Source organism: Neofelis nebulosa, chromosome 13 (assembly GCF_028018385.1).
Source record: "Neofelis nebulosa isolate mNeoNeb1 chromosome 13, mNeoNeb1.pri, whole genome shotgun sequence".
In the NCBI taxonomy this organism is placed as follows: domain Eukaryota; kingdom Metazoa; phylum Chordata; class Mammalia; order Carnivora; family Felidae; genus Neofelis; species Neofelis nebulosa.
The window spans coordinates 8,541,073-8,561,139 of NC_080794.1; the positions used below are offsets into that span (position 1 = coordinate 8,541,073).

The following is a 20,067-nucleotide window of genomic DNA, read 5'->3' on the forward strand; positions in this document are numbered from 1 at the left end:
GCCTAATGCCGCTAGGTATCATAGGACATTAAAGGAGATAGAGGATGTGGTCATTGCTTTCAAATTGCCTGAAAGAGTTTATTACGAAGATATAACCAACACTCATGAAGGAACTAGGAAATTATGAAGTGTTAAATGGTGCGGGCACTAGACAGTAGAGGTCGTGTATGTTGACCAAATGGAAACATCACTTTGGTTTGGAGGAGCTCAGTGCAACTTAAGAGGGGGGCACTTAAGTTTGCCTTGAAGGGTGAGTAAGGATCGAGTAGGCGGATGTGGGAGGTGTGAGTGAAGAAGAAGGGGCGAGAGTTTAGACCAGAATGAAGGGCGTGCCTGGCACCTTCATCTCCGTGAAGGCAAGAGGGTATCCTTGGTAGGTTGTGATTTGTCATGGGGTCACGGGGTTCCCTAAACTCACTCAGAGGTGATGTGTAACCCCGATTTCCTTCTCCCCCTTGGCCCATTCAAGGAACAGAAGGTGAAAGAGGAAGAAAAGGAGGAGAAAGAAGAAAGCAAATCTGAACCTGAAAAGGCCGAGTATGTGTAATTTCTGTATATGTGCCTTTGTTTCAGTAAGTCTGATTTACCTGCACTCTCCCTCTCTTTGGGGGACAGTCTGTCTTGCTCCCTGATGAAGTCTGCCATTCTTGAGGTGAAGCTCTGGGGGGAGGACCTCCCCCCCCCCCCCCAGCTGCCACTCCATTTCTTCCTCCTTGTTCCATGAGGATTCCGTTTGTGCATTTCCCTTTCAGCAGAAATGGCTCCAGTGATTCCATGGGATGCTCTCCTCAAGGTCACTCAGTGCTGCAGTTCTGTGCTCAGAATCAGGCAGGACTTCTGTCCTTATGAGCCAGGGAGGAGACAAACGTTCTGAATGCCATTGCCCAAATCCCAGCAGTGACCATCCCCCCAAAGCGTAGCCCCAGAGCCACATGCACAGTGGCGAGTTTGGTAGAAACAAAGATCCACAGGGATTCTGATTCAGCATCTCTGGTGTGGAGCCCAGAAGTCTTCAGTTTTACCCACACTCCTGCTGCAGGGCGCAGTTGCCTTTGTGGCGGTAAGAAAGAAAGAGCTGGGTGTGGAGCCCTAAAAATGGGTCACTTCCCCATGACACTGGCTTTCTGTTAATCATGGAAACCTCTAGCTTTCACCCAGTTTAAATAATTTCATAGGCACACTTTTAAAAATCAACGAAGTAAAATTTTAAGTACCTCTAAGTGCTACTATGCTCACACAGCATTTTTACTTTCCCCTCCGTTGTTTTCTTTGGCGTGTTTTCGTGGGCTCTTCCTTACAGTCACCTCTGTTTATTGTAGAAGAAGCCCGCACAGTTGGGTCGGTTATAAAAACGGCCACGTAGATGATTTGTTATAGTGAAATGTAACGTCACAACCGCCGTTTCTGTGGCAATTCTTTCATGTTAAAAATAATGTTAGATATATGTCATCCAGGTTGGGGTTATGTATATGTGATAACACGTATATATGTTTATATGACTACCCATAAATATACTTTCATGAAGGATTGGTATTTTGCACCTAGAAGCTGTAGACTGTCAAATTTCAGTACTTCTGATTCCATCATTAATATGTTGACATGCTTTATGTATGTGAACCGCCAAATGCACATGCCTCTGATTTTAAGTCCTATTGGCTGGTCAGTGTTAAAACTGAACATTAAAATCACAATTTAAAAATAAGGTTATTGGGAAGTCACAGCCAAAAAAAAAAAAAGTATCTTCATTGTCATTCTGTTTTCAGTTAAATGTTTTTATTGCACATTTGGAAGGGAATGTGGTACATAGAGCCGTAAAGACACTTCAAACCTGTAAGATGCCCTGTATTTATTTATTTTTTAATTTATTGTCAAGTTAGCTACCATACAGCCTAGTCTTGGCTTCAGGAGTAGATGCCCATGATTCATCACTTACATACAACACCCAGTGCTCATCCCAACAGGTGCCCTCCTCAATGCCCATCACCCACCTCCCCTACTCTCTCAGCCCTCCACCCCCACAACCCTCAGTTTGTTCTCTGTCTTTAAGAGTCTCTTGTGGTTTGTCTCCCTCTCTGTTTGTAACTTATTTTTCCTTCCCTTCCCCTATGGTGTTCTGTTCAGTTTCTCAAATTCCACATGTGAGTGAAATCATATGATACCTGTCTTTCTCTAACTAGTTTATTTCAGGTAGCATAATACCCTCCAGTTCTGACCACATTGTTGCAAATGGCAAGATTTCATTCTTTTTCACTGCCCGAGTAGTATCCCATTATACTGGAATACCAAGCAGTGTTCCATACACACACATGTACCATATCTTCTTCATCCATTCATCAGTTGATGGACATTTGGGCTCTTTCCACAATTTGACTATTGTTGATTGTGCTGCTATAAGCCTTGGGGTACACATGCCCGAATGAATTAGCACTCCTGTATCCTTTGGATAAATTCCCAGTAATGCTACTGCTGGGTCATAGGGTAGATCTGTTTTTAATTTTTTTAAAAATTTTTTTTTTCAACGTTTTTTATTTATTTTTGGGACAGAGAGAGACAGAGCATGAACGGGGGAGGGGCAGAGAGAGAGGGAGACACAGAATCGGAAACAGGCTCCAGGCTCCGAGCCATCAGCCCAGAGCCTGACGCGGGGCTCGAACTCACGGACCGCGAGATCGTGACCTGGCTGAAGTCGGACGCTTAACCGACTGCGCCACCCAGGCGCCCCTGTTTTTAATTTTTTGAAGAACCTCCACACTGTTCTCCAGAGCGGCTGCACCAGTTTGCATTCCCACCAACAGTTCAAGCGGGTTCCCCTTTCTCCACATCCTTGCCAACATCTATTGTTTCCTGAGTTGTTATTTTAGCCACTCTGACCGATGTGAGGTGGTATCTCACTGTGGTTTTGGTTTGTATTTCCCTGAAGAAGAACGATGCTGAACAAACATCCCTTTAGATTTGAATGTCACAGAATGATCCATCAATGGGAGCCTATGATAGGCAAGGAATCCAACCCTTCATTCTAAAATTCTGGATATTATAATGCACTGGAAGAGAAACTGGTTTTCAACAGCAGTGCTGTGATTTAAATTTTTTTTTAATGTTTATTTATTTTTGAGAGAGAGACAGAATGTGAGTGGGTCAGGGGCAGAGAGAGAGGGAGACACAGAATCCGAAGCAGGCTCCATGCTCCGAGTCGTCAGCACGGAGCCCAACACGGGGCTTGAACCCACAAGCTGCGAGATCATGACCTGAATCGAAGTCAGACGCTCAACAGACTGAGCCACCCAGGTGCCCCAAGCGATGCCATGATTTAAATATCCATTTACATAATTTGGCACAAAACCTGTTTATATCTGTAGCTCCTGGATGGCTTGTATTTCATTCATTTGTGTTCACAGGGGAGAAGATGGAGAAAAAGAAGAAAAAGCCAAAGAAGATAAGGGTAAACAGAAGTTGAGGCAGCTCCACACACACAGATACGGAGAGCCAGAAGTTCCCGAGTCGGCATTCTGGAAGAAAATCATCGCATATCAACAGAAACTTCTAGTAAGATGTTTTACAATGAATATTGTTATTGATATATTGTGAGACCCTAATCATTCAGGCCCAGTAAACATTCACCGACCTCTCCTTGGGTGGCAATCAGGGGATGAGTCAGCCCCGCAAGTATGTTTTCTCTGCTTGCCTGAGCGTGTTTATATTTTCTAATAAATGCCTTTGGCCCACTGCTCCCTGTCCTCAAACCATAACCTCCACCACATCCACCTTCCCTGAAGCCATGTGATTTAGTGACTGCCAGCACAGTGCAACCAGAGTGTTCCCCAAGCCTGTAACCTGATGGATTTTTCTTCATAGCATTTAGCATCCTCTGAAATTAGATTTTGTTTTGTCTTTCATCTGCGGATGTGTACCTCCTCCGTGGTGGCCCAAACGTACTCCCTCACTGTTGCGTCTACAGCTCCAAGAACGTTACTGGATGCAGAGTAGGCGCTCAAGAAGTAGTTTGGAGCAGATGAATGAATGCTTTAAATCGTCTGCACGTGTCAATCTCTTCATTCAGTGACCTTAATTTCCATCGTTTTTTTCAGAACTATTTTGCTCGCAACTTTTACAACATGAGAATGTTAGCCTTATTCGTCGCGTTTGCAATCAATTTCATCTTGCTCTTTTATAAGGTAGGTACATCTTTATGTTTCAGGAACCAGTACGAAACCACAGATGGGTTGGATTGCGTGTGCAGAATTCACACATTCGCCAATGAGCACATGTAAATTTCTTTCGAGATCTGTTTTGATGAAAGGAAAAAACCTAGAGCTCAGGCACATCACTGACGGTCTAGTAAGGCAGGAGCAGACTTGTTCCTCCAAACTAAGTGGGAAATACCTCAACTAAAGAGTGTTTGATGTAGTACAGGGTTTACCCAGTGTCCCTCGCCTGATTTGGCTGCATACCCCCCTTGGTACCATATCTGGGTGTGGCACACCCTCATTACATTAAATTCATTTGGTACCTGAGAAGGCAGCCTATCCATCTGATTTTTCTCCTGCATGCATTAGACTCCTCATAACTCTTGCTCAGATTAGGAGGTGTTTTAAAATTTTATTTTTTTTTATTTTTGGGACAGAGAGAGGCAGAGCATGAACGGGGGAGGGGCAGAGAGAGAGGGAGACACAGAATCGGAAACAGGCTCCAGGCTCCGAGCCATCAGCCCAGAGCCTGACGCGGGGCTCGAACTCACGGACCGCGAGATCGTGACCTGGCTGAAGTCGGACGCTTAACCGACTGCGCCACCCAGGCGCCCTAGGAGGTGTTTTAAAGGGTGTGCTCGTTATAGGCCATCAGCTTCTGAAAAGCTATCTTTTTATTTTTAGCCTTTGCTTTTAGTCTTTTCATGGTACCTGAGCCTCATATCTGGCTCTCTGCTGAGAAGGCTGGGTTTCCATTGTTTCTTGTGTGTGCCGGTCCCTTAGAGGGAGTGAACTGACTCTACTTTAAATGGTTTGAATCAGGTCTCCACTTCTTCTGTGGTTGAAGGAAAGGAGCCCCCCACTCGCAGTTCAAGTGGAAATGCCAAAGTCAGCAGCCTGGACAGTGGCTCGCCTAGAATCATTGCGGTTCACTACGTCCTGGAGGAGAGCAGCGGCTACATGGAGCCCACGCTGCGGATCTTAGCCATTCTTCACACGGTCATTTCTTTCTTCTGCATCATCGGCTACTACTGCTTGAAAGTAAGATAGTAAGGCACCAAGGTACCTGTGTGTGTCCGTGTTTGCGCATGTCTTTTGCAGGTTGGACTCCTGGGGGAGCAAACTCTGAGATGGGAATTTCCTGCACAGAGATTATTAGGGAATGTTCCACGAATCAACACCCGTGGGGCAAGGAGAAGAAGCAGGGTGGAACAGAAGACAAAGTGGGGCTGTGGTTCAGATACAACAGGCCACACACACAAGCCTCAGTCCCTGAAGCTGGGATGCCCCTGCAGGGCTGGGGGACTGGAGCCTGGCCTTCAGAGCTCCATGTTGACCAGTCGTTGACTGCAGGCTGACCTGGGAAGGGCCTGTGGCCCTGGGCTGTCTTGTTATAGCTCCCTGTCACATATTGGCAATTATTTACATAATGACCCGTTTCATCAAAACTTGGCCCCATGGTAGAAATAACCTACCATGTCTCCTAGCAATGCTCCACTGTTTTAGAGTTATATAATACATCATATGGAACCTATGAGTCATTAGGCACCTACCTAATGCCATCAATGGCAGAAAGACCACAGTTTGTCACCCTTCACCCAGAGAATAATGCAGCTCTATCCCCACCAAGAGAATAATATACCAAGAGAATAATACCAAGAGAATAATATAACTTGGTGAACAGAACTCAAGATAGTCTCCGAATGCCCAGGGCTGCCCATTACCTTTGCAAACCTCTTTATTTTTTCCTAGCGAGACACCTTTTCTTGGTAATGCCTTTATTTCATTATCTCCTACCTCAGATTGTGAAGCTTCTAGAAGACTTTTGAAAAGCCAGAGCCCAGGGTGAAAGACTAGACTGTAAAATTTTCTTCAGAAATTCTTTTCCCTTCCCTGTCTTTCCTTTGTTTTATTAAGAGGGGACAGGGAAAGTATTCTTGGATTTTTCTAGAACGTCTGCCTCTTTTTTGTATCCGTGCCTTCTGTAAAATCTGTCCATATGAAAAGAGAGCCAATATGTTCTGGAAACATTTTGGCTAGCTGACAAAGATTTTTGCTGATGCTGGAATTAAAATTTATTTCAAAATAGCATATGGGCATGCTGAGTGTGGAATAATTAAAGAGATTTCTCAAATAACACTGCACTTTTTAGAAGCATGCATTTTGGAACATTAGTAACATTGCTGTATTTTATTGTATCCGTTCATGTTTCACATATATAAAGATGTATGTTAAGTATATCATAATAAAAGATATAATACATCTTTTTCTCTTTAATACATAAAAATGATTTCTTCAGTGTAGTTATCTGTGAACTTCTATGTGTTTAAAAACATATGATTATAAACTATATCTATTCTATCTTCTTTTTTTTCCTAAACCTCTAGATGTTTCTTTCTGCCTAAATATAACCAATTCATTTTCACTCAATTTTACCTTCCTGGAAGTAACATGGGAAATACTTCTTTTTCCAGAGCTGTTTTGTAAAGATAGCAACCACAGGAGATGCCAGTAAATCTAAACTAATTTTAACGTGTTTATTTTTTTCAAATGTAGGTCCCATTGGTTATTTTTAAGCGAGAAAAGGAAGTAGCTCGAAAATTGGAATTTGATGGGCTTTATATTACAGAACAGCCTTCAGAAGATGATATTAAAGGCCAGTGGGATAGACTCGTAATCAACACACAGTGAGTAAAGAATTATATGAGACATTACTGTGCTCAGAAATTTCAAGACAAAAAACAAACAAACAAAAAAACCCAACTTTGCTGGAGTTCCTGCAGATTTGTCAAAAGTTTAGCAGAGGTGAATAATAGTTATATTTTCGGCCAAGAAAATCAAAAGACTAAGCACTGTCAGCCTCTTAATGGATGCTATCAATTTTTTTCCCATCTGTGTTCCAAATTCCTTAATCAAAAATGGCTTTGGGTCCATTTCCACAGCCCTGATGGAACTTAACCTCCATTACTCAATGTTCAGAGAAGTGTGTAGCTAGAGGGGCATAACCTGCAGTGTGGGGTTATCTCATCCAAAAGACCAGACAAGGCAAAAATGATTCATTAAGGAAAGAGTTGTAGCATTGAAGGCAAAAATATTGAATTTCATACTTTCAACGTATCTAAGTTGTAAACTTTCAGTTGGTACCATAAAGCAGCCCAGCATAAAACTAGTTAAACGTTATGACATGTAAAATATAAGGCAGGGAGACAAATGCTTTTTCTGTACATTAATTATTTACCCTTGTGAGATCAAGACCCAGACTCCTAGCAGCTGTTCCAGGTCAATCCATCCCAAAAGTAGAACTTGCCACCACTAAAGGTATTAGTGATACACTATTTTTTGAGTAGTTTCTACTAGTCAAGTGTGTCAAGTGTGAAATATCTTTTTATTGTGATCAGCTTTGCTTGTTCTTAAGAAGTTAAAATTGCTAATAAGCTCTGAGTTTTCAAATGGGGATGATGTGTTTGTGCATTAAAAATGTTTACTCTAGGGGCGCCTGGGTGGCTCAGTCGGTTAAGCGTCCGACTTCAGCTCAGGTCACGATCTCACGGTCCGTGAGTTCCAGCCCCGCTTCGGGCTCTGTGCTGACGGCTCAGAGCCTGGAGCCTGTTTCAGATTCTGTGTCTCCCTCTCTCTCTGCCCCTCCCCTGTTCATGCTCTGTCTCTCTCTGTCTCAAAAATAAATAAACGTTAAAAAAAAAATTAAAAAAAAAATAAAAATAAAAAAAAATGTTTACTCTAAATGCTCAGTGTTTTATTTGTCAGCTCTAGCTGTTAATACTAAGTCAAATTAGATCTGTCCCTTTAAGTGAAGTCCATATTAGACAGGTGCCACGGTCAGTTTCCTCGAGGATAACGTGGGAATGAGATTTTTTAACTTTATAAGAAAAAAAATGACAGATTTTTAGATACCTTAATTTTTAAAGATAATTGACAGAGAAACGTATGTCATTTGACATGTTACAAATGACATGTGTCAGCATGTAAATAAATACAAGCTACTTATTAATAAATATGCTCATATTCTTCCCCGTTAAAATATTAGCCCGGAGTCTTTTTGTGATTTGCATGTATATATTGATATATTAACGCTTACATAATATTTAATGTACCTCTGATATAGGAAAATTATGGGATAAGGTGGGACAAAATTGATTATAATTTTTGTGAATGAAACAATATGCGTTTACATATTATTTTAAGTATTTTGTTTATTCCAAACAACATATTGTTATTTATCATTTTTTTAAATGATGTTATTTTACTTTTATGCTTTTATATTTTTTAGGTCATTTCCCAACAACTACTGGGACAAATTTGTTAAAAGAAAGGTAATACCTCTCAGAAGGAATGCATTCTCTATTTGTTTCCTAGAGTGCAATTCAGATTTGAATTTGATATGGCTCATATGGAGAATGAAATACTGAGGTGTGCTTTTATCTGTCTTTTAATGTCATTTCAAAGTGGCAATAGAATTCAGTATGAATTTCAAAAATTGCACGTAAAGAAGAACCCATACTCTGCAGCTATAAAATGAATAATAAGCATTGCTTCATCCACCTGTCCTCTGACTCAGGTGAATAATCGGTGCTCAGTCCGCACAGTAATAGGAATTGGTGAGAATTTTCTCTGAGCTTCTTTGGGTCCCCTGAATTGGCTAACGACCATTTTCTGATAAGACAGCTGTAAATCACTGGGGCTGGAATCCCGCTTCGCCCTGTAGGAGCAGAGTCGTTCCATGAGAACAAAGGATTGAGTTTTGTTTATTTCACATGAACTTCGGAGATCTTTTTATTTTCATAAAGTTTTATTCTTCTGATGCAGACTGCGTCATAGCGTAGTAGAAAGAACAATGATAGGGCATCAGTGATGAACTGTGGCGCCTGCTAACTGCTCTGATCTTGAAAGTCAAGGGTCTTCTCTGCTCTTCTCACCACATGGCATTTTAATGTCAGATCTCTTTTAACGAAATAATGTATGTACCGGTACTTGTAGATCATGAAATACTATTGCTTTATGTGAAGACTAAAGCGATTCACATAAAGCGTTACATTCTAGCTCCTACTTATTCTTTGAACCTTTCTAATTGCCACCCTGACTCAACTCACCTCCTTAATGAGTTCTAGCTCCAACCGGTACCGTCTGGAGTAGCCAGAGACATCTGCCCGATGAAGTGCTCTTGTTCCCTTTGATTCCGTGTTACTCAGGAGGATTGGCGACCAGCAGATTTTTTGTTAGCAATCTGAGGGGAGATAGAGGGCTTGCACCAAGAACTGAAATCAGGTACACGAGGAAGCACGTTGACCTTTTTTTAAAAATCTATTTAATAACAAGACTTTCTAGTTGAGAGAAGCCGTGTGTTTGTAGATTTTATTCTGGCGCAAGAGTTTTGTCTCCTGGTGTGACGTGAAATTCTGAGCAGCATTGCCCTCCTGCATACGAGCACATCCACATTGGGCCAGGGCTTTGAAAGACTTATTTTTAAACAATTTTAAATAGGTAACTTGAACATTTTATTCTCATTAGCTACTTAAGAAAGAAGCTTTGAATTGTTAAAGCACAGATTTCTCTGAAGGAAACTGCATATTCAGAGTCAAAGAAATACGTTGTCATTGCAGGGGCGCCTGGGTGGCTCAGTCAGTTAAGCATCGGATTTCAGCTCAGGTCATGATCTTGAGGTTCGTGGGATCAAACCCCATGTGGGGCTCTGCGCTGACAGTGTGGAGCCTGCTTGGGATTCTCTGCCCCCCTCTCCTTTGTTCCTCCCCCTACTCTTGTGCTCCCTTTCTCTCAAATAAATAAACTTAAAAAAGTAAAACTAAACTGTAATTGCAGCAGGGACTATTGGTGGCATTCCTACTATACTTAGTGCTGATTTGTTGTCCTGGGAGTGAGGCGAGAACACAGCCCAGAGGGAACCCCCATGCAGGCCACCCCAGCCCGTTTTTAGCACCGTGAGAATAACAGAACAGACCTTTGTGGGTGATGTTCATGGGCTTTTTAACTGCCACTTCTCTTTCATGTTTTCATTTACCTCGACTGTATACTTTCAGAAGAGGCTTATTTTTACTTTTGCTAATCCCTTCTTCCTTTCCATTAATGTGTTTCTTCCTTCGTTCTCTCTCTTCTTTCCCTGGGGAACCTCCTTCCTCCTTTCCCTCAAGTGCTCATTTCCTTCTTCTGCCTTCCTCGTCCTCTGCTCTCCTACCCTCTTTTCCCCTTAGTGGCCCATTCTCTCTCCTACTTTTCATTCATTGCTTTTACCGTTGTCTCCATTTTCATTGTGTGTGGGCCTCTCATGGAAGCATTAGGCCAAGAGTGGCTGTGTCACGGGGCTGTGCTTCCTGGGCTCAAGGGAGAGCTGTGGGCCCACGTCTACACCGGTCTGAAAACGGGACATGTGGGCAAAGCCAGGAAGATGTGGCAGAGGGAGAGGGGGGCCAGGAAATGGAGGACAGTTGCTCAGAAGGGATTCTGGTGGTGCAAAGGGGTCTATGCAGGGATTGCCCTGAAGACAGGGGGAGGTGATGAGGTTCCGGGGATTACTGAAGGACTGACAGCTCAAGTCAGGAAACTAGGGGAGAGTTGAACGGTTGTAACTGAGAGCCCAGAGAGGATGCTGTCACAAGTGGCCAGCCCATGGCTGGCGATGGTCAGTGCAGATCTTTCCTGAGAGTCAGATCTCGTTTGGTGGTTTCCTTATTTCATTTCCTGCCAAGCTTAGCAAGCTTGGACATGTTACGTTTTATTTTATTTTATTTTTTTAATATTTAATTATTTATTTTGTGAGAGAACACAAGCAGGGGAGGAGCAGAGAGAGGGAGAGAGAGAATCCCAAGCAGGCTCCAGGCTGTCGGCACACAGCCCAGTGAGGGGCTTGGTCTCATGAACCATGAGATCATGACCTGAGCCAAAACTAAGAGTTGGACGCTCAATACACTGAGCCACCCAGGTGCCCCAAGGGCATGTTATGTTTTCTAAGACATAACTTCTTTATCTGCAGAATAGGATGCTGATAACATAGTGTGACTTACATAATGTGACAGTCCCATGAGGGAAAGCAAGTCAAATTTCTTTACCTAATTCCTGGCACAAAGTATGAATTTGGTCAAAGTTCCCTTCATTCCATTTTTTCCACTTCTTGACTTACTTCCTTGGCCCCCCCTCTTCCTTTTGCATGCGTCCCTCTCTTAAGACATCTTGTTCTTCGGATGGGTATTACGTATAGTGCTGTAAGTTTGCTTTGACCTTAAGCATTGCGATCACAGAAGAGCCAGAAGTGAGACTTTTAAGTGAACTCGAACATAAGACCGGTATATAGTAAGTGTCAAAATAATTAGATGTTTGTACGCGCATGCATACGAGGGGTTACTGAGTGGTTGAGGCCAGTAAAATGTTTTATTTCCTGTGCCCAGGTTATGGATAAATATGGGGAGTTCTATGGCCGGGACAGAATCAGCGAGCTCCTTGGTATGGACAAAGCCGCCCTAGATTTCAGCGATGCCCGGGAAAAGAAGAAGCCAAAGAAAGACAGCTCCCTGTCAGCCGTGTGAGTGTTACCTCTTCCCAATGGCTCTAGACCCAAAGGAGAAGAAATTAATAGAATTCTGAACTTGATAATGCCTCGACTTCCTTTCCCTCAGAGCCTGGGGGAATAGAGATGAGGGAAAGAGAATGTACCTAAGGGTCTACTTCTATGCTTCTGGGTATTTTTGGGTGTGGAATGATTGGATTTTTTCCTATTAATTTTGGAAGGCGACTTTTTTGTTATTTACATAAAGCAAAAATTATGTAAATAAAGATGTATGTTCTTAACTTAATTTTCCTTTTCTATCCCTAAATGCCATTTAAGTCAAAGTCAAACATATACAAAAGCACAATATTTGACTACCTTTTCTGATGCTGTCTGAAAAGAGGTTAATCTTTCTTAGGTTTTGGAAGAGGGCTCTATGGAGCCCTTTTATTAGGAAAGTTCAAAGTTCATATTCTTTTATTATAATTCTTGTGTTTTGTTTAAATAGCAAAGACTTCACAAGCCAGAAGTACTATGCGGTCATGCTGTTACTTAGGAATTTAACTTTAAAATGAGGTGTTCCTGGAGCGCCGGGGTGGCTCATTCGGTTAAGTGTCTTTGGCTCAGGTCATGATCTCATGGTTCATGGGGTTGAGCCCCGTGTTGGGTTCTGGGCTGACAGCTCAGAGCCTGGAGCCTGCTTCGGATTCTGTGTCTCCCTCTCTCTCTCTGCCCCTCCCATGCTCATGCTGTGTCTCTCTCTCTCTCTCTCAAAAATAAATAAACATTAAAAAAATTTTTTTTTAAATGAGGTGTTCCTGATATAGTGCTTTAATGGAATAATAGGTTATAATATAGCTAGAAAGATGTGAATCAGTTGAATTGAATTTGCCTCAGGTTGAATTTCACACACACACACACACACACACACACACACACACACGCACACACATGCACACACACACTGCAAATATATATTTCATCAACTATAATTCTGGATTAAGTGTAAAGCATACAGGTTTTAAAAAATGTAATTTCTCATTGTAGCCACTTAACGATTTTAGAAGAAACTTAACAGTTACTTTCCCTTAAGAACATGTCCACTCTTCTTGTAAATTTATGGTCTTAGTTAGGGATGTGACTACTTTGGAAATATAGATACTTGAGGCTCTGTAGGGCGGTATTATTTTGTGTCAGATAAATACTTTAGCTAGCATTAAAAAAACATGTTGGCTGACCTCATTGATAATATAATTTTTTATCTATCTGAAAACTTATTGGAGCTACATGGTTTTTAAAAATAATGTGAACTCAGTTTAAAAGTAGTTAGTTCTATGGACAAATACATAACAGAAACTGTGGATTTAGATCCAAAATATCACCTGGGTACTTTAAGAAAACCCATGTGGTACATAATGAGTATGTCACTGTATAGAAGATGAAACACCTTGCCAGTGCTTAGGAATTAAGACCTTTATGTTAGAATATCATATAAAAACAAGGACCATAGAGCAGTGTTGAGCTTTCTACTAATATTTTCAGATCTCTGACAAACAATGTAGAATCAAATCGTTTTACTAAATTATGCTCTTTCCATGGTAACATTTATGATCCTAAAAAAAAAAGTCTGAAAAAAATAGAAGGAAAGTTTAGACTGTTTTATAAACAAAAAGGTGTTGTTGTTTTTTTTACTGTGACCAACAAGTTTTATTTTTTTGTTTAAAAAAATTTTTTTTTTCAATGTTTATTTTTGAGAGAGAGAAAGACAGAGTATGATGGGGGAGGGGCAGAGAGAGAGACATAGAATCCAAAGCAGGCTCCAGGCTCAACTCACGAACTGTGAGATCATGGCCTGAGCCAAAGGCGGACACTCGACCGACTGAGCCACCCAGGTGCCCCTGAACAAATAGTTTTAAATTAGTGGAATTTTCCACTTTTTTACATAGGAAATGTTTGTGAGTTTGACCCCTAGCAAAGTGCCAAGAAATTAATATGGCATTAATACCTTTAAATATGAAGGGGCACCTGGGTGGCTCAGTCATTTGAGCATTCGAATGTTGCTTTCGGCTCAAGTCGTGATCCCAGAGTTGTGGGATTGAGCCCCTCATTGGACTCTGTGCTGACTGTGGAGCCAGCTTAAGATTTTCTCTCTCTCTCAGAAAAAACATTAAAGAAAATAAAAAATAAATATGGATAATGAAATTAGAAGAATAAATTTCTAGTAAATAATGTCCATAACTAGGAAAAAGAATTACATATATTGTTCCTTTATTTAAAACATTTACAAAGATCAAATTTTAAAACATTATCTGGTTTGCATATTATCTTAATGTGAATGTTTGGGTACAAGGATGATTCATCTATTTGTGCATGTTTTATCTGTCAATCAGATATGTAGGGCTTGTCAAACAAACAGGTGGCCAGATTACCTCCTGGGGATAGAATGGCTGCCAGGACCCACAAAACCTGCATTTTTTTCATTTGTGTCTTTATGGGAAAAGAGGAGGGATTTGTATCTCAAAACCATCTAGCAAAACTCTTCAGCTTCTGGCTTATGGTCTGCCCCTGAACCAAGCCCTGTGGCCAGGTGAATGCGTGCCCAGTTGGCCTAGACCAGCTTTGGCCCATCCCTAGGGGTTGGGCCAGCTCCACCCAAACAGGAGTACTGTCGTGATTGGTGAGAAAAGAGTGTCCTACGCCACCAAAAGGGTATGCTGCTTCACGAGGTTGACAGCAAACTTGTTACCCTAATGTTTGATAGGAAGGAAAAATAATAACCATTTTTTAAATAAAGTAAGAAACTGCCATGGGGCATTCAGTCATCCTGATAGAAACACTTATTTTGTTTTAGATTGCTTTCATGGGAAATAACCATGCTCTCATGCAAATTACCCCATTATTTATTTTTTCTCTGTCTTTGGCTTTTTAAATTTAAGATAAAATAGTCTTGGGGTGCCTGGATGGCTCAGTCGGTTGAGCATCTGACTCTTGATTTTGGTTCAGGTCATGATCTCACAGTTTTGCGAGTTTGAGCCCCAAATAGGACTCTGTTGACAGCATGGAGCCTACCTGAGATTCTCCCTCTCTCTGCCCCTCCTTCCCACACACTCTGTCTCTCTCAAAATAAATAAATATACTTTAAAAAACAAAAAGAAAAAAAATAGCCTTGTATTGAAACTCATTTTAAATATTCAAGAACTTTAAAAAATGATCTCTAGTAATAGAATTGATTCTAGCTCAAAGATAACTTTATTTCCTTAAGATAAAAACTCCTAGGCTAAGGTAAATTAAAACGTAACCTTTGGGGGAGAAGTCTCTAAGAAGTCCATTTTGATTAGCGATTACTGATCCTACCACTTGAAATTTAAGATTGGCCTTCCTAAAAAAAATGACTAAAGAAATAACGTGTAAAACAGTAAATATAGAGAAGCCCTTTTGAAAAGAATACTCATATTTTATATCCTATCATATCAATTACCTAGAATATTAGATAGGCTAACAAAGTTATAATTTCTAGCACATGAATTAGTGGGCAGCTCTAAAAAAAATTAAAGTTAGAAAGTATGTTTTACTATGTATGTATTTAATCTACAAAGATCAGGAATATTTATGCTAAGATTTACTCATCCAGCACATTTATTGAGAGATATTCCATGTATGATACAATGTGCTTGGTGTTAGGGAGTCTGCAGACTAGGGAGAAAAGCATAAATGTACGTAGATACCCGCACATCCGCAACTACCAAACAAATGGGAAATTGTAGTAAGTCTACAAGGTAATTTGGGAACCAAGGGGAAAAGGTGAATGCTTTCTTGGGTAGAGATTTTTTTTTTTTTGAAAACAAGAGGAAACACAAACAAGATGAAAGAGCCCTTTCACTGGCAAATTTAGTTGTAAAGTGAATGTGGATGTTTATGCAAGTTTTTATCAGCCTAAGTAAAAATTATTCTGTCAGAATGCAATTACAAATGTATAATGAAAGCGAGGAAACTTGGGATGCACACATGTTGGTTAATGCAGTAGCATAGTTTCCAGAAATCATTCTCACATAACAAGTGGCTTTACCTTATATTTAATGCAGGAAAAGAAAGTGCTAATCTTAAATAATAGAAGTTGCATCTTTGTTTTGTTTTCCAAGATCTCACTAAAAAAGCATTACAGGATTCTGGAACACATCATCCAGATGTTCCAGATTCCCTTGACACTCTGGATGGAACTAATTTCCTGAGATGGTTGCCAGTTTCATCCCACGGAAAGAATGGGCAGCAGGCTCTTGCAAGCCTCCGAGTCTTTGCTTCACACGCATATCCACAAATCCTTCTTTTTTTGTCTTTCCAGACTGAACTCTATTGATGTGAAGTATCAGATGTGGAAACTAGGAGTCGTCTTCACGGACAACGTAAGCCCACTTCATTACCACAAAGTACGGTGCGCTCTGATTAGACAAGTCTGTTGGGATCCGGCAGGCAGATAGTCAGTGATTTAGGGAAGTCAGTCAGACAGCAATTGATTTAATACAGACCACTATCTGAGAATGACCCAAGGAAATATGTGATTAATTAGCCCCCATCTCTCAATCCATTTCTTTCAATAGCTGGAAGATTAACATGAAAATATATTTATGCAAGAAAAAGAAACTGAGATGAAAATTCACATGTATTTTCATTTAGGTTTTAGTTGGGTAATGGCATTTAGTTGGGTAATGAGTTCAAAGTTTCCTAGATGTTAAAACAGAAGTTCTAAATAAATAAAGTTTTAAAACATTAATTGTGATAAATTTAAGTTTCCCCCAAATTAAGTGCATTAAATTATTGTGGTTTTTGTTCTTGATTGATCCTTCTTTTCTCAAAGAGCCTAATAGCCCAAGTCTGTATCCAAATATAATGAAAAAAATTCACCTGGTACTAAAAGCCACCGACTGTCAGGTCGGACGATCACATTGTACTACCCTGGCTTGCTCAATAGTTTGACATTTTTGACTTAGAATTTTCAGTTTAAAAAATCATTATCAATGGTTTTCATGCTCCCACTTGCTCTCTATGGGAAGTTGCTAGGGACAGTCCTGAAACTCTGCTGAATGGATCAACTACAAATGTTTGTCTCCTCCTGCTGGTTCAGAATCCTCCTACAATCCTCACGCACCTCCTGCGAAGGGGCACTTAGAAGCAAAATCCAAAGGCCTAGTCCTAGACCCTCCTCTGGTTTTGTCTCCCTTGCACATCTCACTTAGTCTCAAAATCACACTCTAATTAGCAGTGACTTTTACAGTGAGTGGTAATTCTGTTCTCCTAAAGACCTGCGACACCCCCCAAATTCTCCTGTCTCTATCCCCACCCCTATCGTACCCAGTCATGGGCCCCGGAATACTGGGTCTTTTAGACAACTCTCCGAAGATCTCAAAAACAAGTCTTGTGAGTATCTTTTAGCATTGTCAACTGTTAATGCCTTCAGCAAATTTCTCTTCTAATAATGGAAGCAACTCCCTCAAATTAAAAGGAAACCACCTCATCTCTAGCACTGATGTTTTCTGTTCAGGTAGCCCGGCCATCTTGGCTTTTGCTAGTTAAGGTCAATCCTCCTTGACCTCCTTATATGCCGCAGTACCTGTGTCATGCAAGATACGTATCTTGCTCTAGTTTTCTTGCCTCCAGAGCATTTGGGCGTGGACAGACTTCTTCAGACTTGTTTCTGTTATATTATTCTGATATATTATTCATCCACCTGTAGTTTCATGGCTGTTTGGCCAGCTACTTGTCAACATGTCTTCAGTCCTCAATAGTGTGGTTTCTGTCTGAAACACAGCTAGGCTTACCAGATGAAGTACAGATGAGTTCAAGCCCCGCGTTGGGCTCTGCGCTGACAGCTCAGGGCCTGGAGCCTGCTTCAGATGCTGTGTCTCTCTCTCTCTGCCCCTCCTCTGCTTCTGCTGTCTCTCTCAAAACTAACTAAATAAAAAACATTATAAAAAATTTTTAATTACAGATAACTATTTACGTATTATATTTACATTTTTATATAGGTATGTATACATACCTATACATAAATATAGGTAGTTTTATATGTATAATATAACAATGTACAACGTACACACTTATATATTTATATGTGAGTATATCCCAAATATTGCATGGAGCATACTTAATCTAAAAATTATTTATTCTTTACCTAACGTTTATCTGTAACTGGGCAGCCTGTGTTTTTATTTGCGAAATCCGGCTATCTAAGGACAGCACCTGTGTCGTCTCTACATGTATCCTTGGCTCCCCTGATCACCTATATTAGTCTCCTTACTCACCTTGTGTCCACACACTTGTGCTTTCTCCTCAGCCTTTTCATTTCTTAATAGCCTGCTGGGTGTGTCCATTCAAATGTCCTGTGGCAAATGCATCTTCTCCTCTCCTCACTCTTCCCTGCTAAACGCAGTCCCCCTGTCCACCATTTCCTCTTTCTGTTAGTGTTTTTGTTCTTCTTGCTACCTATGTCCAGATGACCAGCTTGGACTCCTTTTCCTTCTCCTTCTAATATATGCATTCAATTATGTGCCCAGTTGGATCCTTTTCCTGCCCTCTGTCATTCTCTGGCCAGTTCTGCTGATAGTCGTGCCTCTTATAACCTCCCCCGCGGGGTTGGCCAGTAGTGTCCTAACGCAATAGCGCTGCCACTTACATCTTCTTTGAGAAAGTAGCTTGACCGGAGTGAGCTCGCTTTCCTCATTTGTCAATTTGGGGCTAAGGTTGCCTACTTCTCAAGAGTCTGGCTAGAATAAAAACAGAGACTGTATGTGCAAAGATACGAGACGGTATTTTCATAAAATGCTGCTTTTCGCATACCATTGTTCCGTATGATGCTCCAGGGGTTCTCCCGCGCCTGTGGGATGTGCCCATATCCCTTAACTTGGCTGGAAGGCCTTCCAACCCCGCCATACGTTTCCAGCCTCACCTTCTGAAACAGAAGCCCACTCTCAAACCAAACGGTCACTCCTCAGCACATTCTGCGTAGTCTTATCTTGGTGTCTATTTTCAAGTACTGCTTTCTTCCACCCGATGTCTAACCTCAGCCCTGAACTGCCCATAAGGATGATTTATACCACCTCAGCCCCCTTTGTCTTGTTTGTGTTCTCTATTAAAGCTTAAGATATATTCTAGTCAAAATGAAGGTTTCCTCCCTTTCCCAAAATGGGTAGCTCTTGACTCCAATGGCAAAACATTTCTTATGCCCAAGGACCCTAATCCAGAAAGCAAGCATGATCTCAGTATCTTTTATTCTCCTTTTTTTATTCTCCTCCCCTCAAAAAGTATATACACTTATACATCTAACCTCTGTAAAGCGAATCTCTTACACTGATTATAAACAAGATTCCTACAGATAGTACCAATTGTATTATTAGGTTTATTATAGCCTTCGGTGACATTAAGTAGTATTTGCATTTTCTTCTAGACTTGTTTTGGCTCACATAAAGTGAGATGCTTGGTTAATAAAATACCACACATAATTTCTTACAACTAGTAGGTCTCCACAAACACTGATTTAGAGAGTGAGTAAATGAAAACCGAAAGAGGGAAGGATAGTTGGTTGGTTCTTTGGTTGAGTGTAGAGCAGGGCTCTCAAGGGGGGAAATTTTGTCCTCCAGGTGACTTTTGGCAATGTCTAGAGACATCTTTGACGGTCACGGCTGGCATCTGGTGAGTGGAGATCAGGGTCACTGCTGGTCATCCTACGGTGCATCAGACAGCCTCCAAATCAGAGAATTATCCAGTCTAAACTCTCAGTAGTGCCAAGGTGAAAACACCTTGCTATCGAGTATTAGGTCAGTAAAATTCTCTCTATAGAAAGATACATAAGAACAGCCTCTCTGATATAAAGGAGAGAAAGACATTGAACCTCTGAGAACAAGCTAAATAACACTAAAATACATAAACCAATATAACTGATTCGAATTAAATAAACAGACAGACAAAGAAGGTAAAGTAAATGAAGTGATTATAATGGAATGAAATCAGAGCAGCTTTGGACAACAGTCAATCCTTCTGGTTTCTGATATGCTTCCCTCTCGTTTGTCTTCTCAGTCTTTCCTCTACCTGGCCTGGTATATGACTATGTCCGTTCTGGGACACTATAACAACTTTTTTTTTGCTGCTCATCTTCTTGACATTGCCATGGGATTCAAGACACTGAGAACCATCTTGTCATCGGTAACTCACAATGGCAAGCAGGTAAAAGTTGATGTTTTTTTGACTCCCTACAAAAAACCAAAAAAACAAAAAACAAAAAATACACCAATAAAAATAAAACCCAACCTCCAATGGCAACATATAGTTTTAAAGATTTTTGTGAATGGAGGATATGCACTTTTTTTATTTTTTTTTACA

At 40.9% G+C, this 20,067-nt stretch overlaps 1 protein-coding gene across 4 annotated transcripts in view; it reads left to right on the forward strand.

The window, feature by feature from the left end:
- RYR2 (ryanodine receptor 2) overlaps positions 1-20,067 on the forward strand; it is a 768,107-nt gene that overhangs the window by 731,749 nt on the left and 16,291 nt on the right. For all 4 annotated transcript variants that reach the window (XM_058696266.1, XM_058696262.1, XM_058696264.1 and 1 more), the window contains 9 exons: positions 470-537; positions 3,396-3,543; positions 4,086-4,172; positions 5,007-5,225; positions 6,741-6,871; positions 8,473-8,515; positions 11,600-11,733; positions 16,037-16,097; positions 19,765-19,911. In XM_058696266.1, the coding sequence (XP_058552249.1) occupies positions 470-537; positions 3,396-3,543; positions 4,086-4,172; positions 5,007-5,225; positions 6,741-6,871; positions 8,473-8,515; positions 11,600-11,733; positions 16,037-16,097; positions 19,765-19,911 (1,038 nt within the window). The remainder of the gene's footprint in view (positions 1-469; positions 538-3,395; positions 3,544-4,085; positions 4,173-5,006; positions 5,226-6,740; positions 6,872-8,472; positions 8,516-11,599; positions 11,734-16,036; positions 16,098-19,764; positions 19,912-20,067) is intronic.